The sequence below is a fragment of the Phalacrocorax aristotelis genome, chromosome 9, assembly GCF_949628215.1.
Source record: "Phalacrocorax aristotelis chromosome 9, bGulAri2.1, whole genome shotgun sequence".
In the NCBI taxonomy this organism is placed as follows: domain Eukaryota; kingdom Metazoa; phylum Chordata; class Aves; order Suliformes; family Phalacrocoracidae; genus Phalacrocorax; species Phalacrocorax aristotelis.
In genome coordinates this window covers 17,216,587-17,244,277 of record NC_134284.1, presented here as the reverse complement: position 1 = coordinate 17,244,277, position 27,691 = coordinate 17,216,587, and the positions used below count along the sequence as shown (strand labels likewise).

Genomic DNA, 27,691 nt, shown 5'->3' with positions numbered 1-27,691 from the left:
AATTATGTCACAAATATACATGTATAAAACATGTGTATGTGTCCCTTCTCATGTTCATAAAATGTCAGTAGAGGAGTATATCTATATTCTGTCCTTAATTATTACTATATTTCTTCTTCACAGAACAAAATCTGCCTTTTCTTCATCACAAGCAGGGAGTTTCAAAGTATGAATTTATAGTACTCCATCTGTAGACACATCGTTCCAATTCCCATCAAAAAGAATTTTATTTATTTGTGTGATCACCTGCTCAAAGTCTATAGGAGTGGAAATATTGATTTCACTAAAGAAATACACTTTTTAAACAGAATCTTTCTGGCAATTGTGCTTGACAAGAACGGTCGTGTACAGCTTAGCACTCTGATTGGTATTCATCACGGAGACTGAGTATGTTAAAGTTGTAAAAAGACACATGCATTTGAGTTGGATTTTCCGTAGTAGTTTATACACTGTCTTCATTCTTCAAGGCATTCTACACTTAAACAAGGTAGTGCAATCAGCATGACTTTTCTTCTCTTGTCACTTCCTTCTGCATATGAATCCTTTCTATACAGAGGAAGGTAAATAATAGATCCAGTGCACAGGGTCAAGATTCTTCTTATTCTATATACGACGTCCCCACCAAAGTGCAACTATACTATAAATTCTTAATATTCATACATGCATTTTTGCAGTCACATGTTTGTTAGCCAAAATACAGAGTTGTAAGCAGAAAATATGTGTGTTTATGTGTAAAGCAACATTCTTGCTATGCTCAGCAGCCTGTTTGTGGCTTTAAATGTCCATATCTTGTGTGGCTTTATGTTGGACAATGTTGCTCAGTACCTATTTCTCTCTCCCCTCATTTTCTATACTGCCTTACTCAGTTGATGTATTTCATATGGGGATACATAGTGTGACATATTATACAATGTGTCATGCTGGATATTTTTAATAAACCTCTGATATATATATATTACTCTTGTAATATACTCCTGTAAAAATTCTGATTTATAGTTTAAATCAGTGGGATCAGGATTTCACCATAAGAGAGTATTAATTAGTTTCAGGAGTGAAAATTATTGTTTAAAAAATTTACCAAGGTTCTACCTGTGTAATAGAAGTGTTCTAGTGATTTTTGGTTTGAGGAGCCTTCACTGACAATGTCACTTCAAGTCGAATTAAAATATTTGTTTCGTACTTCAATGACCGAATGTAGTTTCTCCACATGGCACAATAAATCTTCTTAGACAGAACTCTTTTTAAAGTGAAATATTGAAGGATGTTTACTGAACAATATTGAAAAATACTCCTCCATGAGCTTGTTTGGGGGTTCCTTGTAGCTAAACACTCTATACCCAACCCCAGGAATTTATATACATATGCACATGTGCATGAACATCTCCAGATAACTGAGGTTAGAACTATAAAATGTAAATATAAAGTTTGATATCTACTAAGATAAGTAATTTTGTTCTATTAAAAGATTATCTGATTAAGTAATCAGTGTTTGTCAACTTTTTTGAGAGAGATAAAAAACAAGACCATCAATTGAAAATGATGATGCCATTATTTTTGCCAGAAATATATAAGGATTGTAACTGTTTGTCATTGACTTTACCTCTATTCTCTACCTTTCTGTGGTAAGGCCACAGACAGGTTTAGTTACCAGGGTCTAATCTGGCTCAGAAGAAATTTCAGGTTCAAGGAAACATATTAAGGGGGACCTAGATGTGGTTGTGTTGCACAGCAGCTCTTGGTAGTTTTACTTGATATTCAGGGTTAAGACAGAGAATAAGATAATTTATAGAGAATTGTGACACTTAGCAATATTATACTTCCAAGCTTTGAAATGCCACAGCTTGTAACATTCAATATTTCAAGTTCTGGCAAAACCAAAAATTAGTTCTTGTATATGTAACTAGAAGAGGGGTAATTTTCATTTCTAAGTAGCTAAAGCATCTCTTTATATATACTATATATATTGCCATATATGTTAGGTATAAGATATACAAAAATTTATTAAGGCCAACGTCTGAATGTTGTGCGTTCTGAAAATTCAAGAACAATTTTGAAGAAAGAATTGGAAACAAATCACATTTCATTTCAAGGAAACAGATTAAATAATAATAGGTAAAAGGCAGGTTTAAGATTGTCAAGGATGAATGTCAAATGCATTTATCAAATGACTATGTATATGATGGGTCACAGCTTCCACATATATATATTTGTTATAGACGTGTGTAGTTGCTTAAGTGTACCTATTAATTGCAAACACCAGAATACAATCTGTCCTTGCTTTACAGCGCTTTCCTATATGCATATGAAAATGAGATGATCTTATAAAGATAAGATTAAATTTGAGAAATTGAAGTAACAAATGGTTTAACTCTTTGAGAGACAGAAGATGCAAATATTTGTCTTTTAGAATCTGAAGAGAGGGTGGACATACAGTAGAACATTTGAAAATATTACCAGGAATTAAGGTACAGAGGTTTGATATTTTTGTTTTTCTGTTTTCCCTTTTGGATATTCACACCCTTATTTTAATTAACTTGCTCATATAAATACAGCAGGATTGTTGTATTTTTTTAAATAACTCTTTACTGAATATGTCAACAAGATAATATATAGTGTATAGTGAGGTTTTGAAGTTAACAATGCGTGCAACATGGCAGATTGCAGAAAACAGATAATGCAGACTTCAAACCATCTATTTTTCCATGTTAAAGGTAGAAAGTATACCAAACACAGAACAGAATCAAGTGTGCATGTCTCAGTTAAAATAAATTTTATGGAAGATCATCTTCAAATATTTGAGACCAAGTGATGATAACAATTTGTTTAGTAGCTTATCTGTTTCTGAGAGGATCAGAATTCAGCTCTCATGAGGCACATTTCCACAGAGCCCCAGTGTAAGAAAAGGTTGCCAAATCTCTTCTGTACTAGTTTTCCAGATGGACTGCTAGCCGGTGTCCTTTTAAAGAGCAAGACACTCTATGCTGTACAAAAGTTTAATGTCAAATGCTTCAATATTGCCTGTATTATCACCTGGGATACAAAATGCCCTGTTCTGTAGAGTTCGGGGAAAGAGTGATCATCAGCTTCCTAGGATTATCTCTGTGTTTAGAAGAGAGCATCAGGCAGGATTTGATGAGGCTCAGAGCCTGTAACTTTTGATTTTGGCACTCATTTCTGTTTTGTTTTTCCACTAAGCTGGAAATACAGGTCATAAGTAAAACCATTTTTTCTCATGTTGTAAAGAAAAATCTTTAACATCTCCTTGTTATAATTTAAGGTAAAGAAGTACTATAAACGGAGAATTAAATGGAAATTAACCACTTCACTGTCAAAAGCTGAGACTGAACTTTTGCTTCAATGTCATTAATAAAGTGCCTTATGTAGACCCTTAAAACCATAACAATAAAATATGCATAAAGTTCTTTTGCTTGCAAAATTAAAATCGATACATTTCTCAGAGGGAAAAATTTCCTCTCAGGAAAAGAGAAAATAATTGAGAGAAAAATATAGTTCAGCTACTCTAGTAGCAAATAGCATATGCTATTTCTTTTTTCTGTTTTACGTGACATTCATTGTAGCCCTTTATTGGCTTACAGGGAAAACTGCTAATATCTTTTCAGTCCAAAGTAACCCAAACCCTAAATATTCTTATGAAGAAATTCAATAATAATGTCTCCCATAAGAACCTGTTAACAAAAAAGTCCATGCATTCATCAGGTGTCTTTTTCTGCCAGCAAGCTACATGCAAGAAACACTTGCTATAGTGACAGAATCTGTGAAAATGAGGAGCTGTTTGAAAATAAATTAAGTCTTCAGAAGGAACCGAAGCACTGGACACAGCAGTGTTGTGATACTGCTTTAATATTATTTCTTAAACTCTCATTTTATTCTGCTCACCAATCTTTTCCATATGTTTATGTCAGATATTAGCGGTATAAAATAGAAGATGGGTGAGATTTTGTTTGTAAACCACTAATTTGCCCTCAGGTCCAATGAACCTGTTCAAATCAGGACCTGGAAGTGAACATTTTGGATGAGTTGTATATGCACTCATTTAGGACTTCTCTTTAGCCTTTACTTAGTATCTGTGGTCACGTATTTGAACTAAGGGAAGATGACCCCATTTTTATGAAGTCCAAGGAAAAAGCTACTGATACTAAACTTTACATTGCCAAAAGATCATTGTCCATTTTTAATTCTTTTTCCAAAGATTTTATCTGGTGAAAATTGCCCATTATGTACTTATCTAGATGTTTCCTGAAATGAAGCCTCAGCTGTTTGTGTGACTGACTCTTTGAAACATCCCAAACTCTCTTGTAGGCTGAAATGCATTAACTTATTTGCAGCTGATAGCAATTAGAGCTGGGAGGAACATTCTTCAAATGAAACATACAACCTTTCGTTTCACTACAGCTGTGAATTTGTTTAGATAATGCTCCCAATTCTACCCACAAATTTTGGTATAAGTGGCTTGTTACTTTTTTTCAGAAGTGTACTGATAGAAAAGAATGTCTGTCAGTATGCCATAACAATATATACATTCTTCTTCAGCCTGAAAAGAAGCATAAACTATGCTACCTTTAATTTAATTTTGATTTTTGGTCTAGATAAGTGAGTAATAGTTCACAGACAGATATATATACCTTTCATCACCCGAGATCAAAACTAACAGTTTGTCAATGCTTTCTGTTTTCACCCTATTAGGACAGTAATCGCATTTGTTGTTATCAGTTTGGGCTTCTGGATTATTCATCTACAGTATGGCTGAGCTCCCTGAATCAGTCATTTGCTACAAATAAGGCGCCTAGCTCATTTTGAAACTATGGGATCCTGAGGCCTAGAACAGATGATGTTCATTGAGGATGGTAAAACTTCCTCTAGCATCAGTCACTGAAGTACAAAATTCTACTAAGCATGTACTTTCAAAGGATGCCTTTTGAAATGAAAGGTACAGCTAGTTATTTCAGTGAAATTGAATACTATAACCACACCCAGTGGGAATCTCTTTCTCTACTTAATTTCAAACAAACTCCAGCATGCAATGGAAGTGTGCAGAAGCACAACTATTTGCTGCTTGTCTTGTGGGCTTTGGCAGCTAAAACATATTAAACAAACAAAACGTAAGTATTAACCTTCTCGTGATAATATTCAGTAAATAGGTCACAGAAAAAAAACACTTTGCATAGACATTTCTACCTAGAATTACACCATTTGAAATCATATGGCAGCCTTTTAATCAGCAAGATTTCAGTGACTTTAGTATTACAGTAGCCACACAAGTTGTCTAAAATACCTGTTATAGCTAGAGAAAATAGCAAATATACAGAATATAGCATGAAATTTCAAAATGTGATTATAAAAGGTGTTTGGGGGACGATGTGGTTCCTTATACAATGATTGTACTTTGCCGTCAATCATAACTGGATTCATTTTGCCACTGCAGAAAATGAGTGTTATAATGTGATTTGAATTTGAAAAACTGCACGCTCATAGACTGCTGGGTTTCAAGAACAGGTTGAGTCAAATGAGCAAAGGAAAGGATTAAAACCCTCTCTCCCAACATAAGCAGCCTCATAAAGTGAAAAGTTTAAGCATTCCACAGTGAAAGTGCTTCAGCCTTTACTTCCAATCCACTAACAACTTCTTGTTGCTAGTTGGTCACTGGAAAAAGATTTCTCTTTGGCTTCCTACTCCCTCAGGAAAGTTTTGTCTCGCTCTTGTGTTTATATTTGTTGTGCACTTTTGCTTGTCCCCAAGCTCAGGAGAAAGTGAGCCCCACTAAAAAACTAACAAACTGAAAAAAAAAAAAAAAAAAAAGAAGAAGAAAGGAAAAAGAAAAAGGAAGAATTATATTTCACTGCTGACCTGGCAAGAAATCCAGAGTTCTTGGCAGTCGCAGTGTCAATGGAGTGGCTGCAACATTATATAATTTTGAAAGCAGCATCATGGTTTTAATACAAGCATGATGTTTCGCATAGTTCATGTAAAGCTCAAGGACTCAGTATTCCAGCTAAAGAATTTGAGGAAATAAAAGAGCAAATTCTAAGCCCACCTACTGCTTATAAAGCACAGATCATTGTGGAAAACTTCCAAAAGCTTAAGATAAAAAAAGGGTAATTCAGAGGAACAGTGTGTACTTGTGTTCTTAAAATTCCTCAGCTAATCAAATGCTTAGTTAATGTCCATCTCTGTACACTCGAATGGAAAAAAAAAAAAAAAACAAACCCACACCACAAGAAACCCAAAACTGAGTAGGATTTATACAGGATTTTCCCTGCTGAACATATTTCAGCTCATGATAGGCCTGGAGGACTTTTCACTAACAAATCAATTTCTAAAGATCTTTCTTATTTATTTTCTCTCTTTGTTTGTCTGGTTTCTTTCCTATTTCTCCATACCAGCTGTAACTCAGACCCCTATATCAAACAGGGTTTGAACCACAGAAGTCAATAGCAACTTTTCCATTGGCATCATGTTTTGCATCATGTTTTCAGCGATTTACAGTTTTAGATTCTAAATTCTATATGAATACTGCAGAGCTGGGAACACTCAGAACTCCCCTCATTCAGACTGTACCTGAACATGCTGTGTCAACAACTGCTGCTTTATTAAAGAGAGGTACAACTTAATGACAACTATCTGTTACATACTGATAACCTTCATCTCCCACTGAGAAGTGTCAGAGAATGCCTAAAGGTTCTTAATCAAAACAAAAAGAAGGAACAGTTTCTATCATAAAAGTATATAGTATTGGGGACATTTTCAGAGTAGCTTTTGCAAATAGGAATCAAGGTCACTTTGAGTTTGACACTGAGCTCTGTCTACCTTTCCTATTCCAAGTATGTTGGGAGAAAACTAATCAAACAAGAAAGTAGCCTTTTTGGTAGTACTCAGAACTCCAGCTCTCAGTTGGAGGTAGGAAATGCAGAACTGCCAAAGGGGAACGGAAGTATTTCCAACTGTTTGAAGCTCAACCACAACTGCTGGGTTCAAATCAGAAGGGTTGTACCCATTTTATCTGAATTGCTTTTGTCCATTCCTAGTGACCCTGTTTTAATATGCACTTATTTTCCTGTACTACAGGACACCTAGAAACTTAATATCCCTCAGACAGCTTCGACAGCAAAGTGGTTAATGTTTGAAGAATGAGTCATTCTTTCCTTTGCCATGACATTGGGTTCTTATTGTACAACCCTGTACAGTACTTAGCAATATTTTTTAAAGATTTAAAAAGCAAAGAGTTACAAAACCATTTGCAATTAACTTGAAATAGAAAAGATAGCACTTTTTTTAAATCCCATTATATAGTACACCGTATAAATTACAGAGTATTCAAATGCATAAATGCATCTGGGTAACATTTATCAAATGTAATTTTTTCATTGCTGTTGGGGGGTTACTTTTTCCACAGTTTTTTCTCTTTGTCCTAGACACCCCCATCTCCCCTCACTATCACGTATGACAGTGCTCCAGGTCTGAGACATTGCTGTTGCAGTATCGCATGTTGTTGGGGATGTGGCAGTCTGTGTAGTTAATGCCCCCGTTTGGGGTATAAATGGGCTGCAGTCTGAAATCTCCTTTAAGGAGCTGATCATTATTTAAGGAGACAATCTGGAAGCTGGTTTCCGTCATCTCCAGGATGGAGTTGTCCTTCTTGGTCCCTGCCTCGCAGTAGTCATCTTTCCGACGGCCCCGGTTATATTTCCACTTCTGGGAAGTGTAACGCCCTTTTTTGTGCATGTGCCAGCAAAAAATGCTAAGCAGGACCACTAGGACAAATATCACTGCACCCCCAATCAACCCTGCCAGCAGAAATGGGGAGCCCAGGTTCTGAGAAGTTGTCTGCTCATGGCTGGAGGGGATGTTGCTGCCATTGCTCAAAAAGGAAGCCTTGGTTGTGGCTTCTGAACAGACAGTGTCTTCTACAGTTCGGTAATTGTTATAAGTATCCAGTGGAACCAAACAAATCCGATAGGTGGATTTGGGCTCCAGATTTACCAAGCTTAGGTGTTGCTTCTCACCACTAACTATTCGTTCCTGAACAATTCCTCCTACCAGGCTATGGCCCATTTTAACCCATGTCAGTTTATATGCCATCACTGTAAAAAGAGACATCCAGTTAACTTGGATGCAGGTGTCATTCACAAAATGGATGGAGAGTTGAATCCGTTCAGATATAGGAGGAGTCACCCTTTCTCTGTCCTCCCTGTCAGGCACAGTGGGGAGTGTGGTTATGGTGGGAGTGAGAGGATTATATTTGCTGCTTGGGGGAGGAACTGATGAGGTGGGGACTAATGTAGTTGGAATGGCTGTAGCTGGGACTGGGGTGATGATAAGTGGCAGACCAGGAGTGGTGGTAGGGCATGACAACATATTCATATTGAGCTCCCTGACTGCCATACCTCGGACCTGCTCTGGTCCCTGGCACATAAAACCCCGTACATTGATGGAAGAGGGAATAAATTTGAGCCATTCGGTGACCCACTTAATACTGCAGTCACACAACCAGGGATTATTCCTTACAGTGAGTTGCCTCAGGTTGTGGAGATTATCAAATACTCCTTTGGCCAACATCCGAAGTTGATTGTTGGAAATATCGAGACGTTCCAGCTTGTGGAGGTTTGAAAAGGCTGTAAGTGGTATATGGGTTATCTGGTTGTCCTGCAAGTAGAGCCTTAGCAGGTGTGTACCTGGAAGATCAGGAGGAGGATAGGTCAGTGAATTCCGCACTATTGAGAATTCCTTGAGCTTGGAGAGGTGGCTGAAGGTGCCTTCAGCTATGCCTTTATTAGTAAGGAGATTGCCATCTACAATCAGACGCTCCAGACTCGTAAGATTCTGGAAGGCCAGGTCTGAAATGACAGCAATTCGGTTTTCGTCTACTCGAAGTTCCTGTAAGTCCACTGGAAGTCCTACTGGTACACTGCTTAAGTGATTCTTGGACAAAAACAGAAGCTTGAGGCTGATGGCTTCCCGGAATGCCCCATCCTCAACGCCAACAGTGGAGATGGAGTTGTCATCCAGGTGCAGCTCTTCCAGCTTCAAAAGCTGAGCAAGGGCAGCCCGAGAAATGGTCTGAATGTTGTTTTCCTGCAGGTGGAGAACCCTAACGTTCTTGGGCAGGTTCATAGGGAATTCATCTAATTGGTTGCCATACAGGTAGACTGTGTGCACAGACTGGACATTGTGCAACTCTGCAGGAAATCCAGCATTATTAATTTGGTTATTATGGAGGTAGAGGACGGTTACACCCTCTGGTATTCCAAGAGGCACTGAGGTCAAGCTTCGCTCATTACAGTAGACAAAGTTTCGGTCACAGCGGCACACTTTTGGGCAGGCCAAAGTTTTGGAGACCTGCATGTAGAACCCCAGGGAAAAGATAAGCCATGATTTCATGAGAACAGCCCAATCTGTGGGCCACATTCTAGTCCACAAACCCATTTCTAATTTAAAGAAATAAAGTACCAAAGTGTTAAAGAACTAATAACAATAGTAAAGCACAGGTAGCAAAATCTCCGATCATTAAAATTGGCTTCTATTTATGTCCAGTGTTCAGGCCAGAGTTAAAGTCCTGGAGGCTAAGTACAAAATAATCCTTTTATAATTGGCCTACCTCCTACTTTTGATAAGAAAGTCACAGTCTTATTAGCCAGGGTTACAAAGTTTGTTTCCTTTTTCCATGTGTGCTGAAAGAAATAATAGCCGTGTTTTTGCAGGTGAGCAACAGGTTAATTTAAAGCTACCAAAGGGCGTCTGTGTATGAGTTGCTTGGAGGGATAATATTTCCTTTCACTGAAGACTGTTGGTGTTACACTCAGCTTTCTGAAGTCAGCAAAGTCCTCATACCAGCTATCTGCCGATTCTGGCCTGCCTGTAAAAGAAAAAGAGAAAAGAAAAAGCTGAATGCATGAAATGTTTAATAGGGAAGATCAAGCCCATTAGAAGACTATTCTAAGGCTGTGCTCTTTGTGGCTTTCTGAAAAGAAGGCACAAATATTAAACATTAGCTTAATATTACTGTTAAATAGTCTTGAAATAGATTTGATGCAAAGTCATTGCAGCGATTGAAGGACTTTCAGTGACTTCAGTGAAGGCTGATCTATCATTTGTGTTTGCATATTGTAGCTCCAATCTTTGCCCTTTTACTGTCTGTTCCAAATCCTAAAACTAAAACATATTACAAACCTAAACCAAAACCATTTAACTGGAAATTTTTGCTCAGGTATTTTTTTTCTTTTGCAGATCCACTGACTTCAATGAATGCTATTCACTGGTGCCTGACAGAATAGGCTCTGGGCTGTATTATTTAATCACCCGCTATGTTTTTTTCATTTCCTCCCAGCCTCTGGAATGTTCTGTTTCTATTTCTGTAATGCCATTATGTATATTCTCCAGCTAAATGCACACTGCCAGATTATTACACCTCACTACAGTGAATTAGCTACTTATGAGAGGAGTCTTTTAAATAAGTATGGTAATCCACAAATACAAGATACCCTACTGTAAGGTATATATTTGCTAAAACTGTCATCTTGATATTGTTTCTGATGTGAACTCTGCTGTCAACAGACTTCAGAATTAGCTTTCCACTAAACGAAATGGGCTCACATCTGCTAAGTTATTGTTTTAGGATATCAGCTACAGCAGTTTTGCAGAAAAGCACTTTCTCTGAAACCGTAAGGGTTAGATACTTCTTTTAATTCTGCTACACAGTTGTCTGTGAATGGCTTCATAAACAAATTGGTTAGCGTTAGTATAGATGAGTTCTTTAACATATATTTTCAGCTTTTAAGTGTACTTTTTACCTTTTACCTTCCCAGCTACTATTTATGATTCAGATCTGTGAACAAACAACCCAAATCTCTAAAGCATGCAAAGAAAGATTGTCTTGGTATATGTGGTTACTAATGGCTGAAAAAGAAATGCTGCATTTTACATACTTGAAAATAATGAAAGACATAAACCTTGACAAGTACCATGCATGTGTCAATCTCAGGGTCTTAAATTGCAGTTACATGAGGATAGTATTTCCAGATTTTGTTGACCTAGATCAAAACTCATTGGCTGGGATTTCAGGGAAACAGAATTTCAGTAAACAGAATCACATCTAAAAATCTCTTCTCCTTTATTTAAGCAGATTAAGAACCATCCAGGTAATTCAGAAAGAAATGTAATTCAGGAGTGGATGAAAGCTTGTTCTTCTGCTACAGCTGTGCTGTTTATATCATGTCCCAAATGCTGCTTTTGGGAACCTCATGGACTGACAGTGTAGAAAGCCTCTTTAGGAGTCAAACTGTTATAATCCTGCAACCTCACGCTTGTAGATTACTATATTTATTTGGAGTATCATCAAGTATAAGCCTCAAGGATAGAACAGCTGGAGATAAGAAGTGAGACCCTGAAAAGTCCTGTAGCTGATCACTGTGAATTCAAATGGCAAACGTACCTATACTGTAATGTAGTCTATACTGTGTGTTGTCCTTTTTGAGAAACAGTAGGAATAGATACCCCACTGTTCAAGGTTTTCTCTCTCACAGTCATATTTCAGTCAAGAGTGGTTTCTTTTCAATTATGTAAGATGATGTGATACTGTAGAGAAACTCTAACAGGATTACATTCTAACATGAGCCTAAGTGTGGCAGTTTATCCGCCTTTAATATGGCCTGGCTCCCATCTAGATCATACTGCTGTGATCCATCATGACACTGCCTTTTTAAAATAAGAAAGGACACGCAGAGTCTTCTCTGAGATGCTTGGGACCACACAGGAAAATGGTGGTTCTCTTATTCTCTTTCCATCATCAGTGAGATACAGTCTATGCCTCCTAACCGTAACACTGCCCTACACTGAGCTCTCTTTCAATTTTAATTCCAATTGCACATTAGATTTTATTTGACTCCTGGGTAAGATAGAAAACTCAGCTGAGGACATGCAGTCACAGGTAGCTGCAGCTCCTGGTTTGCTGGGAACCTCCTAAGAGGGAATGTCTTATTAAAACTGATTCTAGGACTTTGCCCAGAGTACCTCTCACCTTGGTAAATGTGGTACCTGAATAAAAGATTTCAGTAATGATTCTAGTAAATTGGGTCAAACGGCATTTCTCATTAGATATTACACATAAAAGAGCTTTGACTGGACAGTCACTTAAGCATATCAGCACTTTGGAAGTTGGCACTCTGGAGTTTATCTCTTTTTTATTGTTACATGGATTTTGCCCTTAGAAATCTAAAACTTTCCTATTGTTTTCTCCCCTTATGATGGTGAGAAAGGGAGTCTTCAGCTATCAGTCCTTAATAAACCACTACTATAAAATTTAGTACAGAAACTATGCATTGGTAACTACTGTTGATTGTATTAAGCAAGAGCACAAGGACAAATGTAATTAGATATTTATGACTTTAGGGTTGACTGTGGTGTAACTGAGGGAAGGAATGAGGAAGCAAAGATACAACTGAAATATCTGGGAAAAGCTTTACCTCAGCAGTCTTTTACAACTGTTTAATAATAACTCATAGTACTGGTCATAGTTGCAGTATTTTTCAGCAAATGCAAAACTGAATTGTGTCTCTGTGTTAGAAATCTCTACTCCAAAGACATTAAAAAGATCGAAGAGTTGAACAACCTGCTTGAGTTAAAAAAGAAACTCTATGAAGGAAAAATATCCTCAGCAAATTCCAGAAGGCTGGAAAAGCTGAAACAGTTTGTTCTTTAGCAAATTGCCAACTCTGAAGGCGGGTAGAGTAAGGTAGCTTTATCCCCATCCCTGCCATATTGGCTTCCTAAAGCAAGCTCTCTATTTTCAATATTCTTACAAGAACTGAACTGAAACTCTCTGTGAATGAACTGATCATTTGCAGAAGTAGAATTTTGAAAGTGGAGGAGTTAAGGTCACTAAATATCCTTAGCTTTCATGATATAAAATCTTGGGAATTGACTCATAAACTATAGAATGGCAGTGACTTTGCTTACAGTGAAGTGAGAATGTTCTAAAAACCAATCTAGCAAGAGAGGATGAAGGTAAGGGAATTTGTCACAATTAACTTAAAATTAAAGAAATGAACAAGAAAATACCTCAATAATAATACATCTGCCCATCATCACTTTGGCCATTTTTGTTTCTATTTCCTTACCCTGTACACTTGATTTCTATTATTTCTCACTATATCCTCCTTGGAACACAAGCAACATCTCCCAAGTGTCTAGGACATTTCCTGTCTTACTGCAGCGAGGATGTTAAACCCCATTAGGATTTAAGGAATGATATAATAAAGTTGAGAAGACCACATTGAAACAGATGAAAACATACGCACATATTTTAGGTGGCAATGTCTGAAAATTTGACTTATTGGCCTGGATTCCTGACATCAATGGAAATGTTCGCTTTCATATCTTAAGAGGAATTTCTGACCAATGTTTTTATCTCACTGTCTTTTTTCAAACCTGCCTTATTTAAATACCCTTTGGCATGACTAATGCTAGCTAGAGAAGAACAATTCTGGCTTTGAGCACTGGATAAAAATTTCAGCTTTGCTTTTGTTCAACACTGCATCTGTTCAGCTTCTTTCAGATGTTTTGATTAAATGTATTTAAGGGCTGAAACATCTAGCTGCAAGTTGGGAAGGTGAAGGTTTTATTAGTTTCCCCTTCACTGGTCAGAATCATCCACACAGCTTCCAGTTTTAGTCACCCTGCTGTGCATAGCCATGAAATAATTGAGCTACAATAAACAAACATGCTTCAATAATTAATATATTAATGAAAACGCTACTCAATCATAAATTTGTGGTATCTAGGAAAAAACCCCAACAACCCACTAGCAGCCTGCTTATGAAACTCTTTCCTACCTCACTGACCAATATTGCATCAGTGGCTGTGTCTATGGTGCCTAAAGAAGCTCCAAAGCTGCCCTGAAGGCATCCTCCCCACCGTTCATACTGCAGTCTTCCAAACATGCAGTCCCAGGTGTAGCTGTCAAGGTCTCTGTGGCTCCCTGAGAACCTATTATTGATCAGGGGAGATAACAGAGAACCAAGGGAGGAGACAGCATATGGAGCACAGCATGCATATGAATAGTTACAGCTCTATGTTATAATCACAGCAGGTTTGTTGTGCTCCTGAAGCCAGGTTGTCTTCGTTAGTCTTTCTATGTTTTATATCAAGGCTATTAATTTTTTGTAGGGAATAAAATTAACAACATTTGGTTATTCCTTCCTTCAAGGAATCCTGAAAATAATCAAAAGTCAATCCTAGGAATTCAAGTTTTTTTTTTCTGATATTCTAACCTCTCAGCACCACTTTTCCTAGCAGTTCATTCATTTATCTGAACCTGAGTGCCATGCAACATAAATAGAAAGGCAAGCAAAATCAAAACCAAATGGTGATATCTACTCTTTTCACTACTACCAGTTAGTCTCATTTAGCATAAAACCATTCAGCATAAATTTTCTTGGCTTTACAGCAGACCAAGGCCATAATCAAGTCATAATCTTACACTACATAATTATAATATGTAACAATAAGTACAAGGTTATTCTGTCTGGACTGGATGACAACCAGAAAACAAATCTAATTCTATTCCTCTAAAACCTAATACAGGGTTCCTAGTACCTAAGAAAAAATGCCTCTGTATTCCTATCATCTGGTAACAAAAATAATTATGGAATAATACCTGAAAAACCCAGTTTTTCCACATAAGTAGAGTTCACATCTACACATGAATGAACATCCTGTTTTTTTAAAACTGATTAGGAGCCTTAGGTGAGACTTTAGTGTATAAGTTTCTCTATGAGTTACTTGGTTTTGAACTTTGTGTTGAAAATTTAATATGAGGCTATAATCTCTGCATGAAAGGCACAGAGAAAATGACCCAAAGGAACCAAAATGCTTTTACAGGAAGCCCTTTTGCGTGCTTGTTCCTGTGGTGCTTTGTATTTATGGATGTGTATTATGTAATAAGAAGAGGTAAGGAGGAAGAAAAGAGGTGAAGAGGAAGAGGAGAAACCATCCTTGGTGCCCTCTCCTAAGGGAATATTGAAGTCAGGATAATGATCAGTAGCTAGCACTGGAAGGAAACCTTAAAGTGTCTCTGCACACTGTTACAGACACTATGAAGTCTATATGGACAGGTTTTAGCAGAGAAAGACATTATTTCCTTTGCAATACTGTTAGCAAAATGATTCAGCAAATGAACTCTTGGCTCATGTATTCTTTTCTGCTCTGATCAGGACTTTTCTAGTTTTGCCTCTCAATTTGCACTTATAATTATTCTCAAAAGCTCAGATCAGGCAGCGTGATGGAGGGAGGTGAAATGGATTTGTCTGAATGGAATGGATCTGCCTTGGTGGAGGCAGAACTTTAGAGTTGTACATCTTGCAACAATGGGTGTAAAGACATCATCCGCCACCCTTCTCCCCCTTGCTCTTTTCTAACATTCTGCTCCTCCAAGCCTTTTATCTCTTTCCAACTACATTCTTGAAAATTATTAAGCAGACGCATTTCCCAGAAGGATGCAGACTTCAGGAAATCCTTTTTTAAAAGGCATGATATTATAATCAAAAAAAGCTTTGTCTTTGGAAATTTGGGTGGTGTACAGGTTCTTGTCAGCCAAGAGAAGTCTGACAGAGCCCAATTCCTGACCGCCAGGAGGGGGAGCTAAGGCAGCAGGAAACTTTCTCTCCCCTGACTAAACAAATGAATAAATGTGGGACTCCATTTTCTTCCCACTTTGTCCGTCCCCACACACATGCAGACACTTCTCCTTCCTCACAGATGTCTGGGACAACGAGTGATCGCTGGATTGTTTGACAGCATCTCTTCTATGTGCCTGACAAACTGTTTGAGGAGTATAACGCTTTGTTTATAGGAAAATTAATATTCCTGTGTTCTAATAATGAACATTATTCCCAGATTGAATTTTATTTGCTTCATGATTTAGGACTGTTCTTTACTTGTGGCTTACTACACTGTGTAATTATTGCATATGTATGAGGAGGCATGCAAGGGGTTGGTGTAGCAAAGAGCGTTAGCAGTGGAAAAAGAGAAAAAGAGGCTCAGTTACAGCAGATTTTTATCCTTTTACAGATTAATAAAACCAGTGGCAGGTCAAAAGAGAGAACAAGCTACAAGACATAATCACTAGAGTGACCACAGTACTCCAGGAGGCAGGGCTGCAGTAGCTGCAAGAACAATGGCATTAATGCATCAGGTGGAGCCATGAATTCAAGGCTGCCATTCATACCGCTGGGCACTGAGCTGTGCCACACACCCTACTCAGCTCTCAGACTCATCCATAAGTGGGTGTTGAAGTGCCAAAGTTCAGATTTAGATACTACAGTCTGCCTAGACTAACATATCTTCGTTCCTGTACCTACTTTAATAGTTACTTATGATAGAAGGAAGTTATTCTCAAAACTTGATGTTGCATAACTTCATCAAGACTGGTTCACCTGTGATAATTAATAAACCTCTGAGCCCAGAAACATTTGTGTTCCCTTTCTGTGACAAAAATATTGATCTCTGCTCATGCACACAGATGCCCTATAGCTTAATACAATTTTTTGTCATAGTCAATGTATGTCAAGGAATATTACTATTTTTAGTAATAAAAAACATTATATCTCAATTTCAGAAATGAAAGACTATAGAACATCTAATGGAAAATATGAAAGAAAAAGCACATTTCCTACTGCAATGTCCATTAATGGACACTGTTGTGCTATCCATCCAAATTTATCTTTTGGTTTGTCATACCATCCAGTCCGATGTGAATGCCTGTCTCCATGGATTAATGCTGCACAGCCCTTTGCTATTGATCGCTCCAGCTTCTGGCAGAACCAGAAGAGCTCTAGAAATGGAAAACTGCCACTAGGGACTTCCTGCCTGTGCAGTCTTGAATTATAGTGTAGGAATTGTCAAAACCAACTATTTCAGCTAATTGTAACTGTCAGAGTAAAAGGTAATGAGGACACACAAGGCAAATTAAAAAGCAAAATCTTTAATTGCCTGCACAAGCAGGTAGGACTCCCTCATAGAACACAAAGGACAAGGAAGCATGCAGATCTCCATGTTTCTAACTAATGTGAGCTTCTGAGTTGTGTAGGACTTCAAGGCAGTCCAAAGTCAGTGACAGCCAAAGCGTCCATTTATAAGGAAGTATTCCCGCTTTTATTATAAAATTGCTGATTGTTGAAAATTTACTCCAGATGGTGACCATCGTGATATTTTCTCTCCCGTAGGCAAAGAGGAACAGATGATCACAGCCAGGACTCATATTAAATGGAGTATTGCACCTACTAGCAAAGGGCTGTTAGTGTCTTTATTAACCTTCCCCCAAGGCCTAGTCTAATTTTTGACCAGTCTAATGCTGCACTGTTCAAAACTTAACAAATTTGTCAAAAAGTGAGAATGATCAATTTAGTGTGGTGGTGAATTAGTTCCCTAGTCTTTCATCCCCAAAGAACTGATCTTATATCTTAGGCGAAATAGTTTTAATGGATCTCATCCACAACTCCACAAATTCAGCAAGGTACTTTGTGATGATGTAAAGCTGGACTGAGAAAGTTGGAAATGGCAGATGAAAAGAATCTTACATGAGAAGCTATCTGGAACATTTCAACAAAATGCATTTTCATTAAAATATATTATTTCACTGAAGCCAAAACTGAAGCCAAATTTTGTCAGTTTTGATTATGTTTTCAATAGAAAATGTGCCTGAGGCCCAATGCTTTCTGATTGTTTATGACCAGAGGCAGAGAAAGGAAAAAAGGGTAGAGGAAGAGTAAAAAAATTGACATTTTTACCCAGAAAGGTAAGTTTTAATACAATTTTATTTCATGAAAACATTCATAAAATAGTGTTTACATACCACATTTCACATAAAACTGTGAAAGCTGTTGTGTAATTATCTCCCTCTGGACAGCTGTACTTAACATGGTAAAAGGAAAAGAAAGATATTCTTTGTTTGCTTTCTTGACCATTTACCAGAGAGCTTACAGCTTTCTGTGACAAAAAGTGGACATGCCTGTTTGACAAAAACTAATAATACTAAACTAATTTAAAATAATTCCCCGTTTGGAACACAAATGTTCTGTACTGTGTTTAGCATAATGCATTTTGTACTAAGAAAAAATGAAGGCAACGTGCTGTTTCTTTGCAAGCAAATTGGTCCCTACCTATAAATTATTCTACGCTTTGAAGCAAACAGTTTGCTTTTATCCAGAGATATGTGGGCAGCCTGGCAAAATGTCTGTGGATAATTTGAAAAAGCTGCTTTTAGTGACCTAAGAGACTAAACATTGCTTCTGTGAAGACAACATCTTGACACATTTTAAATATGTTGCATGGTGCTACATCATTGATGAGATTCTGCATGGTGTCACACTACCTTGTGGGGTATCATTCATTTAGGGTCTTAGGCAAATGAGTGTGGGTTGCCATGTTCTTATCTTCCCTATTTGTAGCATATGGCCCAGGGAGAAAATATGGCACTAGCTGCCCCTCAGCCTCTTAGGTACCTTGATATAAATAAAGCTGAAATTATCATCATACATTCGTCTTTCCAACAAAACCAGATGGAGATCTCTCTTCCCTCTTTTAATATTACTTAACATGCTGCTCCTTCACAGTACTAAGAACTACTCCGTGAACACTGTTAAGGAGCTATCAAGAAAGATTAATAAAGTTGTTTGCACCCTAACTGCTTCAGAAAACCTGTCATGTATGGTTTAGTCACTTAGGAGACCACTAAACAAATGACGTTCCCCAGCTAGAGAACAAATCTTGCTTACATGACACAGTCTCTGTAACAGGCAAACAGAAGGTTATCAAACAAAATTTTTAAATCATTGCCATCAGATAGCCAGTTAACAGAAAAGGGGAAAGACAATAAAATGATGGATGAAGAATGTACAGCTAAGCATCTGAAATCCCTCTTCAGCTAAACGGTACAGTATCTCAATATTGCCTGACAAGGGTCTAGGGATCTGGATTCGTTATCTTTTCCCAGTGACCCAGTTACACTTTTCCTGCATGCATAGGTGGAGGAAGTGCAATATTCTCACTGTTCCAGGAATGACACTAGAGCACTTCATACAGGAAATACCTTGTGCTCCCACATTTCATCGGAATCAAAATTTTTATTTTACAGCAATATAAAACACTAAAGATACAGCAGTAACTATTTTATAGCAGTACAAAAACATCCAGTATGTGGTGGCATTCTTTCAAAATCCACTGTTTACCTGGACATCAGCAGAACTAGTGATTTCCCTTACAGTACAGAGAAGAAAGAAACACCAGAGGCAGTAGGGGAGAACAGTTTACCAATGATAGGAACCATGTATGGATTTTTTTCCAGTTAATTTTGTTTGGTTTTGCCATTTATTTTTTACTCATTTGTGTTCAGGATTCCAGTAACTCTGTATGACAGTAACTGTTTTCAGTGAGAGTGTTCTGTTGTCCCTTTTCAGTATTGATGGCCAAGCACATATCCTAAGAATGTACACATCTGAGGAATAAGAGGATTGAGGAAAACATGATAGGTGATGGGATTAAAGAATTTGTTTGGTGCAACGGGGATGTGAATCCTCAGGTCTGGATTCTGATGGAGAGCAAACTTTTTTGGCATGTTACTCTGGTCTCGTTCTCCTTTGACAAAAGTGTATAATACTACCTTTCTACAGCAGTCATTCAGATTTCCCATTAACTTCAAAGTTCTTTGAGAAAGGGACGCTGTATGGGACTGGACAGAACTTAACATAGGGCAGATGCAATTTTAGGTACACATAGAAATAAGAACAAGCAAGAAATAGTAAATAGACGTTTCTAACCAAATGATTCTCAGCCATAAAATTAAAACCACAAGATCATGAGAGGTCTCAAGGGATCACAAAGTAATAAATAAAGGCAATGTCAGCCAGCAAGAGCACTGCTCCTGCAGGATGAAGGAGTACAGATTACATGCAACAGTTTACATCAACCAAGGAACTACTAGCTTCCTTTAATTTCTGGCAGCAGCTCAGTTCCCTAGGGAAGAAAAGGCAGAGCAGAAGAAGAAATGGTGTTTGCATCTGCAGCTATGATTAAAGTCACTTCTCAGTCTTCCTCCTGCTCTATTCTCTAAGGACCAGAGATATTGCCAACACAAGGGGTGCAGAAAGACAAAGCAGAGCTAAGTGGACATCATATTTCCAGAAGCTGTGCTGCTCCAGCCGGTTTTACTTCTGCCCCATGCAGATGGCTGCAGGACAGAATATTCTGCGTGAATAGTTTCACCTGCTATACAGCATCGCAAGCCTTCTGACCATGAACAGAGGAAAGCAGATACAGTAATGTCAATAAGTCTAATTTGCTCCACAATTTACAGAGTGACAAGGAAGAAACTGCCATCTATGTGTGTTTAGGAAGAAGGAGCTCACAGCAGAATAAAGCCCTGGTATTCTGTCCTAAAGTTTCTGTCATTATACTTTCCCAATAACTGCTTTAAACCTTTTTTTTAAAGAGCTCTCCTAAGCTTATTTCACTTAGGAAGTTCAAAGACTTCATGTTAAATGAATCCTGACGAAGACAGAAGAGAGCACAGAAAGCAGTTCAGCTTTGTTTTTCCACTTCTCTCCTTTGCCTTTGAGGTCTGTGTGTGTTTGCATCAGTAAGATCAAAATTGCCAGCAGGCCCACGAACCTACCAGCAGTAGAGCAAAAATCATAGTCCTCTACCATTAACGCTTCACAGTGGGTGATCTTTAGCCCTGTGCAGACGGCCAACAAGAGACTTGCACACCACTTAAACTCTCCAAATAGCTTTTAAGTGGGTCCTAAGAGGTGCAGGAGCCTGGACTTGGCCTTCAGCCGAAAAGCAAATTCCATCTGACATGTGTCAAAGCATTTCAGGCAACAGGCGCCTTATCAATATGTGTCCTTGAGCTACTTTTCAACACAGTCGTTATTTCAAGGAATCACAGCAGTGTTCTTATCAGCATTTTGTGCTTATACGAAACGAGACATCTCAAAAGAGTTCAGGAAGGCAGAGAGGCAGTGCACAATAAAACCTGAGAGAAGGCCAGAGGGAGAAATATTAAAAAAAAAATAAATTGAGATAGAGTTTTAAGCTATTCTGCAAGCAGCAAAATATGCCTGCTCAAAAATGCAATTATTGTTTTCTTCTGTTTGTAGAGCACTCTATCTATTCAGGTCACTGCATGAATCGAATAAGAACACACTCTTTTATGTTTTCTGTGTAGACCTCTGTATACTTTAAATGGACCTCATATGAAGATCTGCTAAGGGATTTGGGGATTTGCTGATGGGTTTTTTGCTCGAACTAAAAACTGAGGCAGGTTCCTAATACAAGTATCTTTGTAAGCATGGGAAATCTTGGATCTTGACCTATGCCTACACCAAAGTTTTAGGTGCTGGAGGCACAGGTTCTTTACTTATACTTTTGCTAAAATGGCATATGTTTGATTTAACCCACGGATGTAGAGTATATAGATAATGTTAACTTTACATCCAATCCCTGGTATTTTCAGCAATTTTACCTCTGCTAGTCTGTTCTGACCTCTACACAATTCTTTTGTATAGGGGGCTATAAGATAAGGGAACTAAAATCCAGACCAGCTTTGATGGCCAGGGAGATATTTCAACTGCATACATACATGCCAGCAGACATAGGCTTGCACCTTCCTGTTTCATTTCATATTGGATACATACATGCAGATGTGGAAGGATACCTATGGAACAGATGATAAAAAAAAACAAATAATCTGCATTATGGATAGATGAATGACAGCAGAGCCTACAACCAGCCTGGAAAAATTATTCTGAGAATTGTAGTAGCTGCAAATGTTGCTTTGATTACACAAAGGAAAATTTCTCACAGCGCAAAGCCCTCTTTATTCCACCTCTGTCTTCAGGCTACTGAGTCTGTTTTGTGTTACTAAGGACATACAGCCTAGACAACAGAGGTGGCACTGAGGAACAGAATAAATATGAAGGGAGGAAGTCACCTGAGCCCTCACGCATGTGCGCACACACACACATGCACGCACACCTTCAATTTGGATTTGGCAGGAGTTTATCAGACATTTCACTCCAGATCTATCTAGGCCTCTCTGACCTGTTATAGTAAATAGCTGACCTTAATTCAAAAAGTGGTGTGAAATAATAAAGGACAAAAACTGAAACAGTTGCAGCTGTTCCAGAGGGTAACGGACTTACTGACTCCTAAGAGCTTGAATAAGCTCAGCCCACAGCAGTGAAGTTTGTTTACTGTATAATATTATTTTAGAAATCCTTTCCTTGCTAGTTCAATCAAAATGAACTGCATTTCCTAATACCATACATCCTGAGAGATACTGCCACATGCTCTATCCAAACACAGGCTTAAACTAACCCACCCTGGCAGCAATTATCTTCAAGGCTATTGAGCCTCTTGGGAGATATTACCCTCCTCTGTTCTTGTGAAACAGAAAACCATCTTGTATTCAAGAGGAAAAAAAATCTGTTTCCACATTCACTGCAAATATTTTAACCATTAACCCTCTTCCCTGACACAAATTTACCCTATTCTTCCATGTAGGGTTTATATGAAGGAGGAAGTCTTGCCAAAGCAATAGATTTCCTTATTATTACTAATAACCAATTATTTTTGAAGCACAGATAAGGTCTGTCTAAGCACTGAATGTTTAAGCACATTCACTGTGGCTGTTCTGGTCACTTTCTGCGTTCATTTCTCGCAAATCATTGAGCTACACTATAACAAAAGGAAACTTAAGGTTATTTGCATAGATACCCGTACCAAATTAACTGTAAATTCACAGGCACCACCTAGGAAGCTCCTGACTCCCACTGCCTGACAACAAGCACTGAATTAGGAAAATTCCTCTATGAAAATCATATTTTTAATACCAAGAGCCACTGAGATTCATTAAAATTTTTAAGGTATCTGTTTAAAACAAGTAATACAAAGTACTCCTTTACACAGCAGATAGTGAAGTGAAATTAGCTGCCACAGGTGTCTGTGGAGCAGACAGTTTTGGCAAGTTCGAAAAAAGATTCCACAATATCATGGCCTTTAAACAGGTTCCCTTAAAGAGAAAAGGAAGGCATGCACCCTCTAATATGCCTAGTTCCACCATTTCAGCCACTGCTGGGGGCACGCAGGGGGGAACTGGATGGCAAAAAGCAACTCCAACAATTCGTTGCCTTTGCTGGGGACAAAACACTGAGCTAGATGGACTGCTGGCCTGTCTCATTTGGGAACTTCTTACATTTTAGTGAGTCACACTTTGCAGTCAGAACTAGAGACTGAGCACAACAGCGGAAACGTAGCATGCATGAACCTGTCCATTACACTTGCAGTATCTGAGTCAGAAATTAAATATGGTGTGATCCTGTAATGTATCTGATATCTTAAAAGTCATCCACACAGCTCAAATTTTGCATTTTGAAATTCTGGATAGCTGCTAATGATCATAAATGTAATATTAAACCTAAACTGACCAAATAATATAATCTCAAGCAATTGTTATTTACTCCTGAGCATTCCAGATGCAACAAAAAAAGAAAAGGGAATTCTTCACTTCTCTGTTCTGTTTTTGAGGCCATAAGTTTTTCAAGTGAGAACAAAAGTAAAATGGTAAAACAATGATGAAAAAATGTGCTTCCGGGGCTACAGTGAGTTCTAGCTCCCTAAATAGCAATGTCCTGCTTTAGCTTTAGAGGACTGGAAGCTTTGTAGAATGAAGTACTGACCACAGAAGGAACTGAAACATATCATCATGTTTTGGACTCTTCTCTTCAATGACCCCTGAACCTTTCCTGTAGAGAAAAATCCAAGCCACAATGTCTGTATATAGAATTGCACTGCCTTGAAGCTCAGACTGTTTTGAATCTAGGGTTTCAGTTTGAACACATCTGTAATTTTTATTTCTCTAAGCTTTGCTGAAACATCATGAAATTATTTTTTCAGTTCTATTTGTATTCTTTGTATGATATAGATGGGATCTTTCTTCTCAGACTCCTCACCAAACTTTGGTGAAAGACGTCATTAGACCAACTGCTATATAAAGTCTAAATAAAGTCTGTGAACTTGCTAGGTTATGTCTTTTCCTTCTTGACTGCTGGGAAGATTGTCAAACACAGTGCTTTGTAAGAAGGACTTGCTCACTTCACCTTCTCTGGGATAAGGTATTTTGAAAGAGTCTCATCTTTCACTAACGTATAGAATCCATAGAATCCATAACTTTGGTTGTGCTTCAATGTAAAAAGAGTTTAGCAAAAATGTTAGCTCTTTCTAAATTTGATACTTTTGACAAATAAAATTTTAGAATAAACATTGTGATTAAAAGAAAGAGAAGCAGAGGATATCCACATCTTTACTGCTTCTGATCCTGCACTCAATTTCATCCCATCAACACCAGTAATATCTCATCCTGATCAATCCCGCTCCCCTTTTGGTCGATGAACACTTCAAAAACTTCCACTCCTCTCTGCCATTCTTACTTAAGTAATAACAATTACATTTTTTCAAGGCTTTTTTTCTAATGAATCATTATTTTCTGCTGTTCAAATATGCTAAACTAAATAAAATAAATTCCAGAGATTGTCTCTTGACAGCTATGGTACTGGCAGTCAGTAAATGCTTGGTAACAGCAAACAAGCCTTGCTTATTTTCCCCTTCTCTAAAAAATCCAGTTACAAATTTGTGATCACGAATGGGAATTTCCTTTCCATGCTGTATTTATAGTCTCTCTCTGAAAGACTCAGCTCAGCTTTTGCATCAGATACTGCAGGACACAGTGAAGATGGTCTTACAGTGTTAACACAGCTATGAAGGTTCAAACACTACTTTATTGCTAAAGGATCATTGTATCCTGCTATTTGCTGGGCATAGTAGTCCTTGTCATTGTATATATCATTATTCACCTTCTGATCACCCTTTCTAATCCAGACTAGACTAGGTCAGTAGTGTCCAGCCATCAGTCATTAGAATGTGTGATGAGCATGGTGAAAAAAAGAGGTAGGAACTTAAGGTTATTCCTCAGAAGAAGTAGAGTCTGAAACTGTGTGAAGAGGAGACAACTGCATATAAGAGTCTTATTTCTCTTTCCTGACTCCAGCACCAAACCTTTGATTAATTACTGAGGCAGGAGCAGTGCCTGGAGTGACTAATGTCACTCCACTGTTAGAAAAAACTCTACTCTTCAGGCTCTCTTCTTTGTACACTGTTTTTTCTCTGACAAGCTCTTTGGGTGAAAACCACCTTACTGTTGGAAGCAGTAGATGAAGACAGGACTGAAAATAATGTATGGTAAGTAGAACATCCCTGTACCCAGGGAAGATCTAAATGGTGTTGCTTAGTTGCTGAAATAATTTCGTTTTCTAAGAAATGCTGTGGTGGCCCAGACATCCATTAGCATTCACATTTGCAAACACTATTCACATCCCTATAGTCACAAAGTCTTGCATCTTAAGGAAGAAAAGTCCAAGTTCTTCCAGACCCACAGGTTCCAGGAGAAGTATCCACAAAAGAAATGCCAAGTATTTTAAGATTCACAATAAAATCAGAACTGGCAAAGTTGCAAGTCAGAACCTATAATCAGACATAAAACCAGTGGATGTGTTTCTTCAACTCAATGTGAGCATTAAGCAAATACGACCAGTTAAGCCAATTATCCCACCTGGCTTCCCACTTGAATATTTATGATACCTCTATCTCTCCTGAGCATAATAAAAGGTAAAATGGAGCCAGGCACCTAAAAGCAACATTGTCCCTAAAGCTGTATGGGTAGGCTGTCCTAGATATCTCACTACAAAGGTGACGAAAATAAACAAGGTAAAGTGCCCTCTGCTGACCTGTGTTCAACAGGCGAAGAATCACGGTTTGTGGCAGTACCACAGACTTCACTGAGCTGGTGTAATGGCAGAAAGAAAGGAACTTTTCCTTTTCTGATACCTTTTTTTTTTTTTTTTTAATTTATCAGGTTTTGGATTTCCATCCTCAAACGACCAGGCCTCATACATTTTTGTGCCAGCGTTGTAAAGGTATTTTTTGGCAATACAAGATACAGATAATTATATTCACCCCAGCGCTCGGTTACACATGTCAGTTTGGGATTTGAGAGCTCTGCCCTGGAACGGCAATGCTGACCATGTTTCTGACCAGATGGCTGCTAGCAGGAGACGGGCTAATTCCCTGGTTTGTTTGTGTGTTGTGGGAACATGGGACTGGGACTGACCTCCTGGGTTATGGAGTCCAGACCCCTGCTATCGCAGACAGCCCTGCCACTGAAAGGTAATACATTAACTAGGAGCTGATATATGGTTTGTTCTTCCTGCTGTGAATCCTTTTGTGGCCCTTCCTGTTTTCTCCTGGGAGATAAGGCCTTGTGCTTCAGCTGCTTTTGTCCCAGGGTTAGCTAACAATCCTTTGCAAAGTCATAGCATGACAAGCATTATTAGCCTTCTCCTGGAATTAAAAAAACATTTTTATTTTTCAGTTTAGATTGAGAAACTGAGACATCACGGCTGTGTATTTTGGGTTCAGCTGTGGACTGCATACAGCGTTGTGGCAGGATCTAGGAATTACAGAAAACCTTTAGTCTCCTCAGAAGGAACTTCTCTGGCATAGCCAATATCAAAAGCAGCTCAGACTTCGCCAAGAAATGCAGGATAAGACCCAGTATATGGGATATAAGGGAGTAAGGCTGAGGGCTTTAGGTTCTTACGTAAGTGTATTACATTGGGAGGTTATTCTGAGCTTCCTTCAGGAGGCCTTCTTGCACCCTTGGGGCAGCCCAGAATGAGGACAACACAGTGTGTCTTAAGTTCCCCTTGGCCTTTGGGATTGGTGTTGCAACTCTGAAGAAAAGGCAATGCTACATCTTTCTCAGAGTTAAATAAAGTTTCTTAGGGGTTGCAAAGTGAGACAGGAGCACAAGTGAAATTAAAAGTTACAAGTTCCTGTCTCCTAGTCTGCATTCAATCAATGAAACCACATGTTCTCTCTGCTTAGACATCCAGCTTTGAAGGAATGGCCCTTAATGTCCTGAGGTTTGACTGTTCCAACTTTGTTATGTTGGTTTGGTTTTCTCCCTTCAGCCTTTACTGCCAACCTCAGACAGAGTCATTCAGTACAAGTGTAGGGAAGAAGACTGGTGTCACAGTGGGGAGCTTAATTTAATGAAAGCACTTGCAGAAATTCTTTTGTTTATTGAAAGCATGTAAATGGACAGTATGATTTACAAGGTTACAAGGAAACAAGTACACAGCTCCCCCTGATGCTGTGGTTAAGACAGCTTGGAAAGTATTGTGCTGTGTGACAGAACAGCACAAACACAAACTGCTGAAAGCCACAGCAACTATTCAAATCCATCTTTGCTTTAAGTACCAGCTATTAAAGTGACCATGCTGGTTTTACCTTGTCTCTCTGACAGTGGGTGACAAAAGTCCTTTTAAAAGCTGAAAAGTTGCAAGTCTGCCTTTTCTTGATTGCAGAAGGAATTTGTCTTTGTGGTTTTTTTAATGGCACTGCAGAGCCAAAGCCAGAAAGAATAGCTGCACATACTGTGTCAACTATGTACAGTAGAAAGCAAATATAGACCTGGAATATGGAGACCTACGTGAATTAAAGTGTCTAGATTTTATGGCATCTGGGTTTTAATGTGGCCTGAATGAGACACGGTAGAACTTATGGA

The 27,691-nt window shown here is 38.3% G+C and overlaps 1 protein-coding gene across 3 annotated transcripts in view; it reads right to left on the bottom strand.

Annotated features, from left to right (window-relative positions):
- Positions 1-202: 202 nt before the first annotated feature.
- FLRT2 (fibronectin leucine rich transmembrane protein 2) overlaps positions 203-27,691 on the bottom strand; it is a 65,189-nt gene continuing 37,700 nt past the window's right edge. For all 3 annotated transcript variants that reach the window (XM_075103657.1, XM_075103656.1, XM_075103658.1), the window contains exon 2: positions 203-9,871. In XM_075103657.1, coding sequence (XP_074959758.1) covers positions 7,453-9,441 — 1,989 coding nt within the window. In that variant the 5' untranslated portion in view covers positions 9,442-9,871 and the 3' untranslated portion in view covers positions 203-7,452. The remainder of the gene's footprint in view (positions 9,872-27,691) is intronic.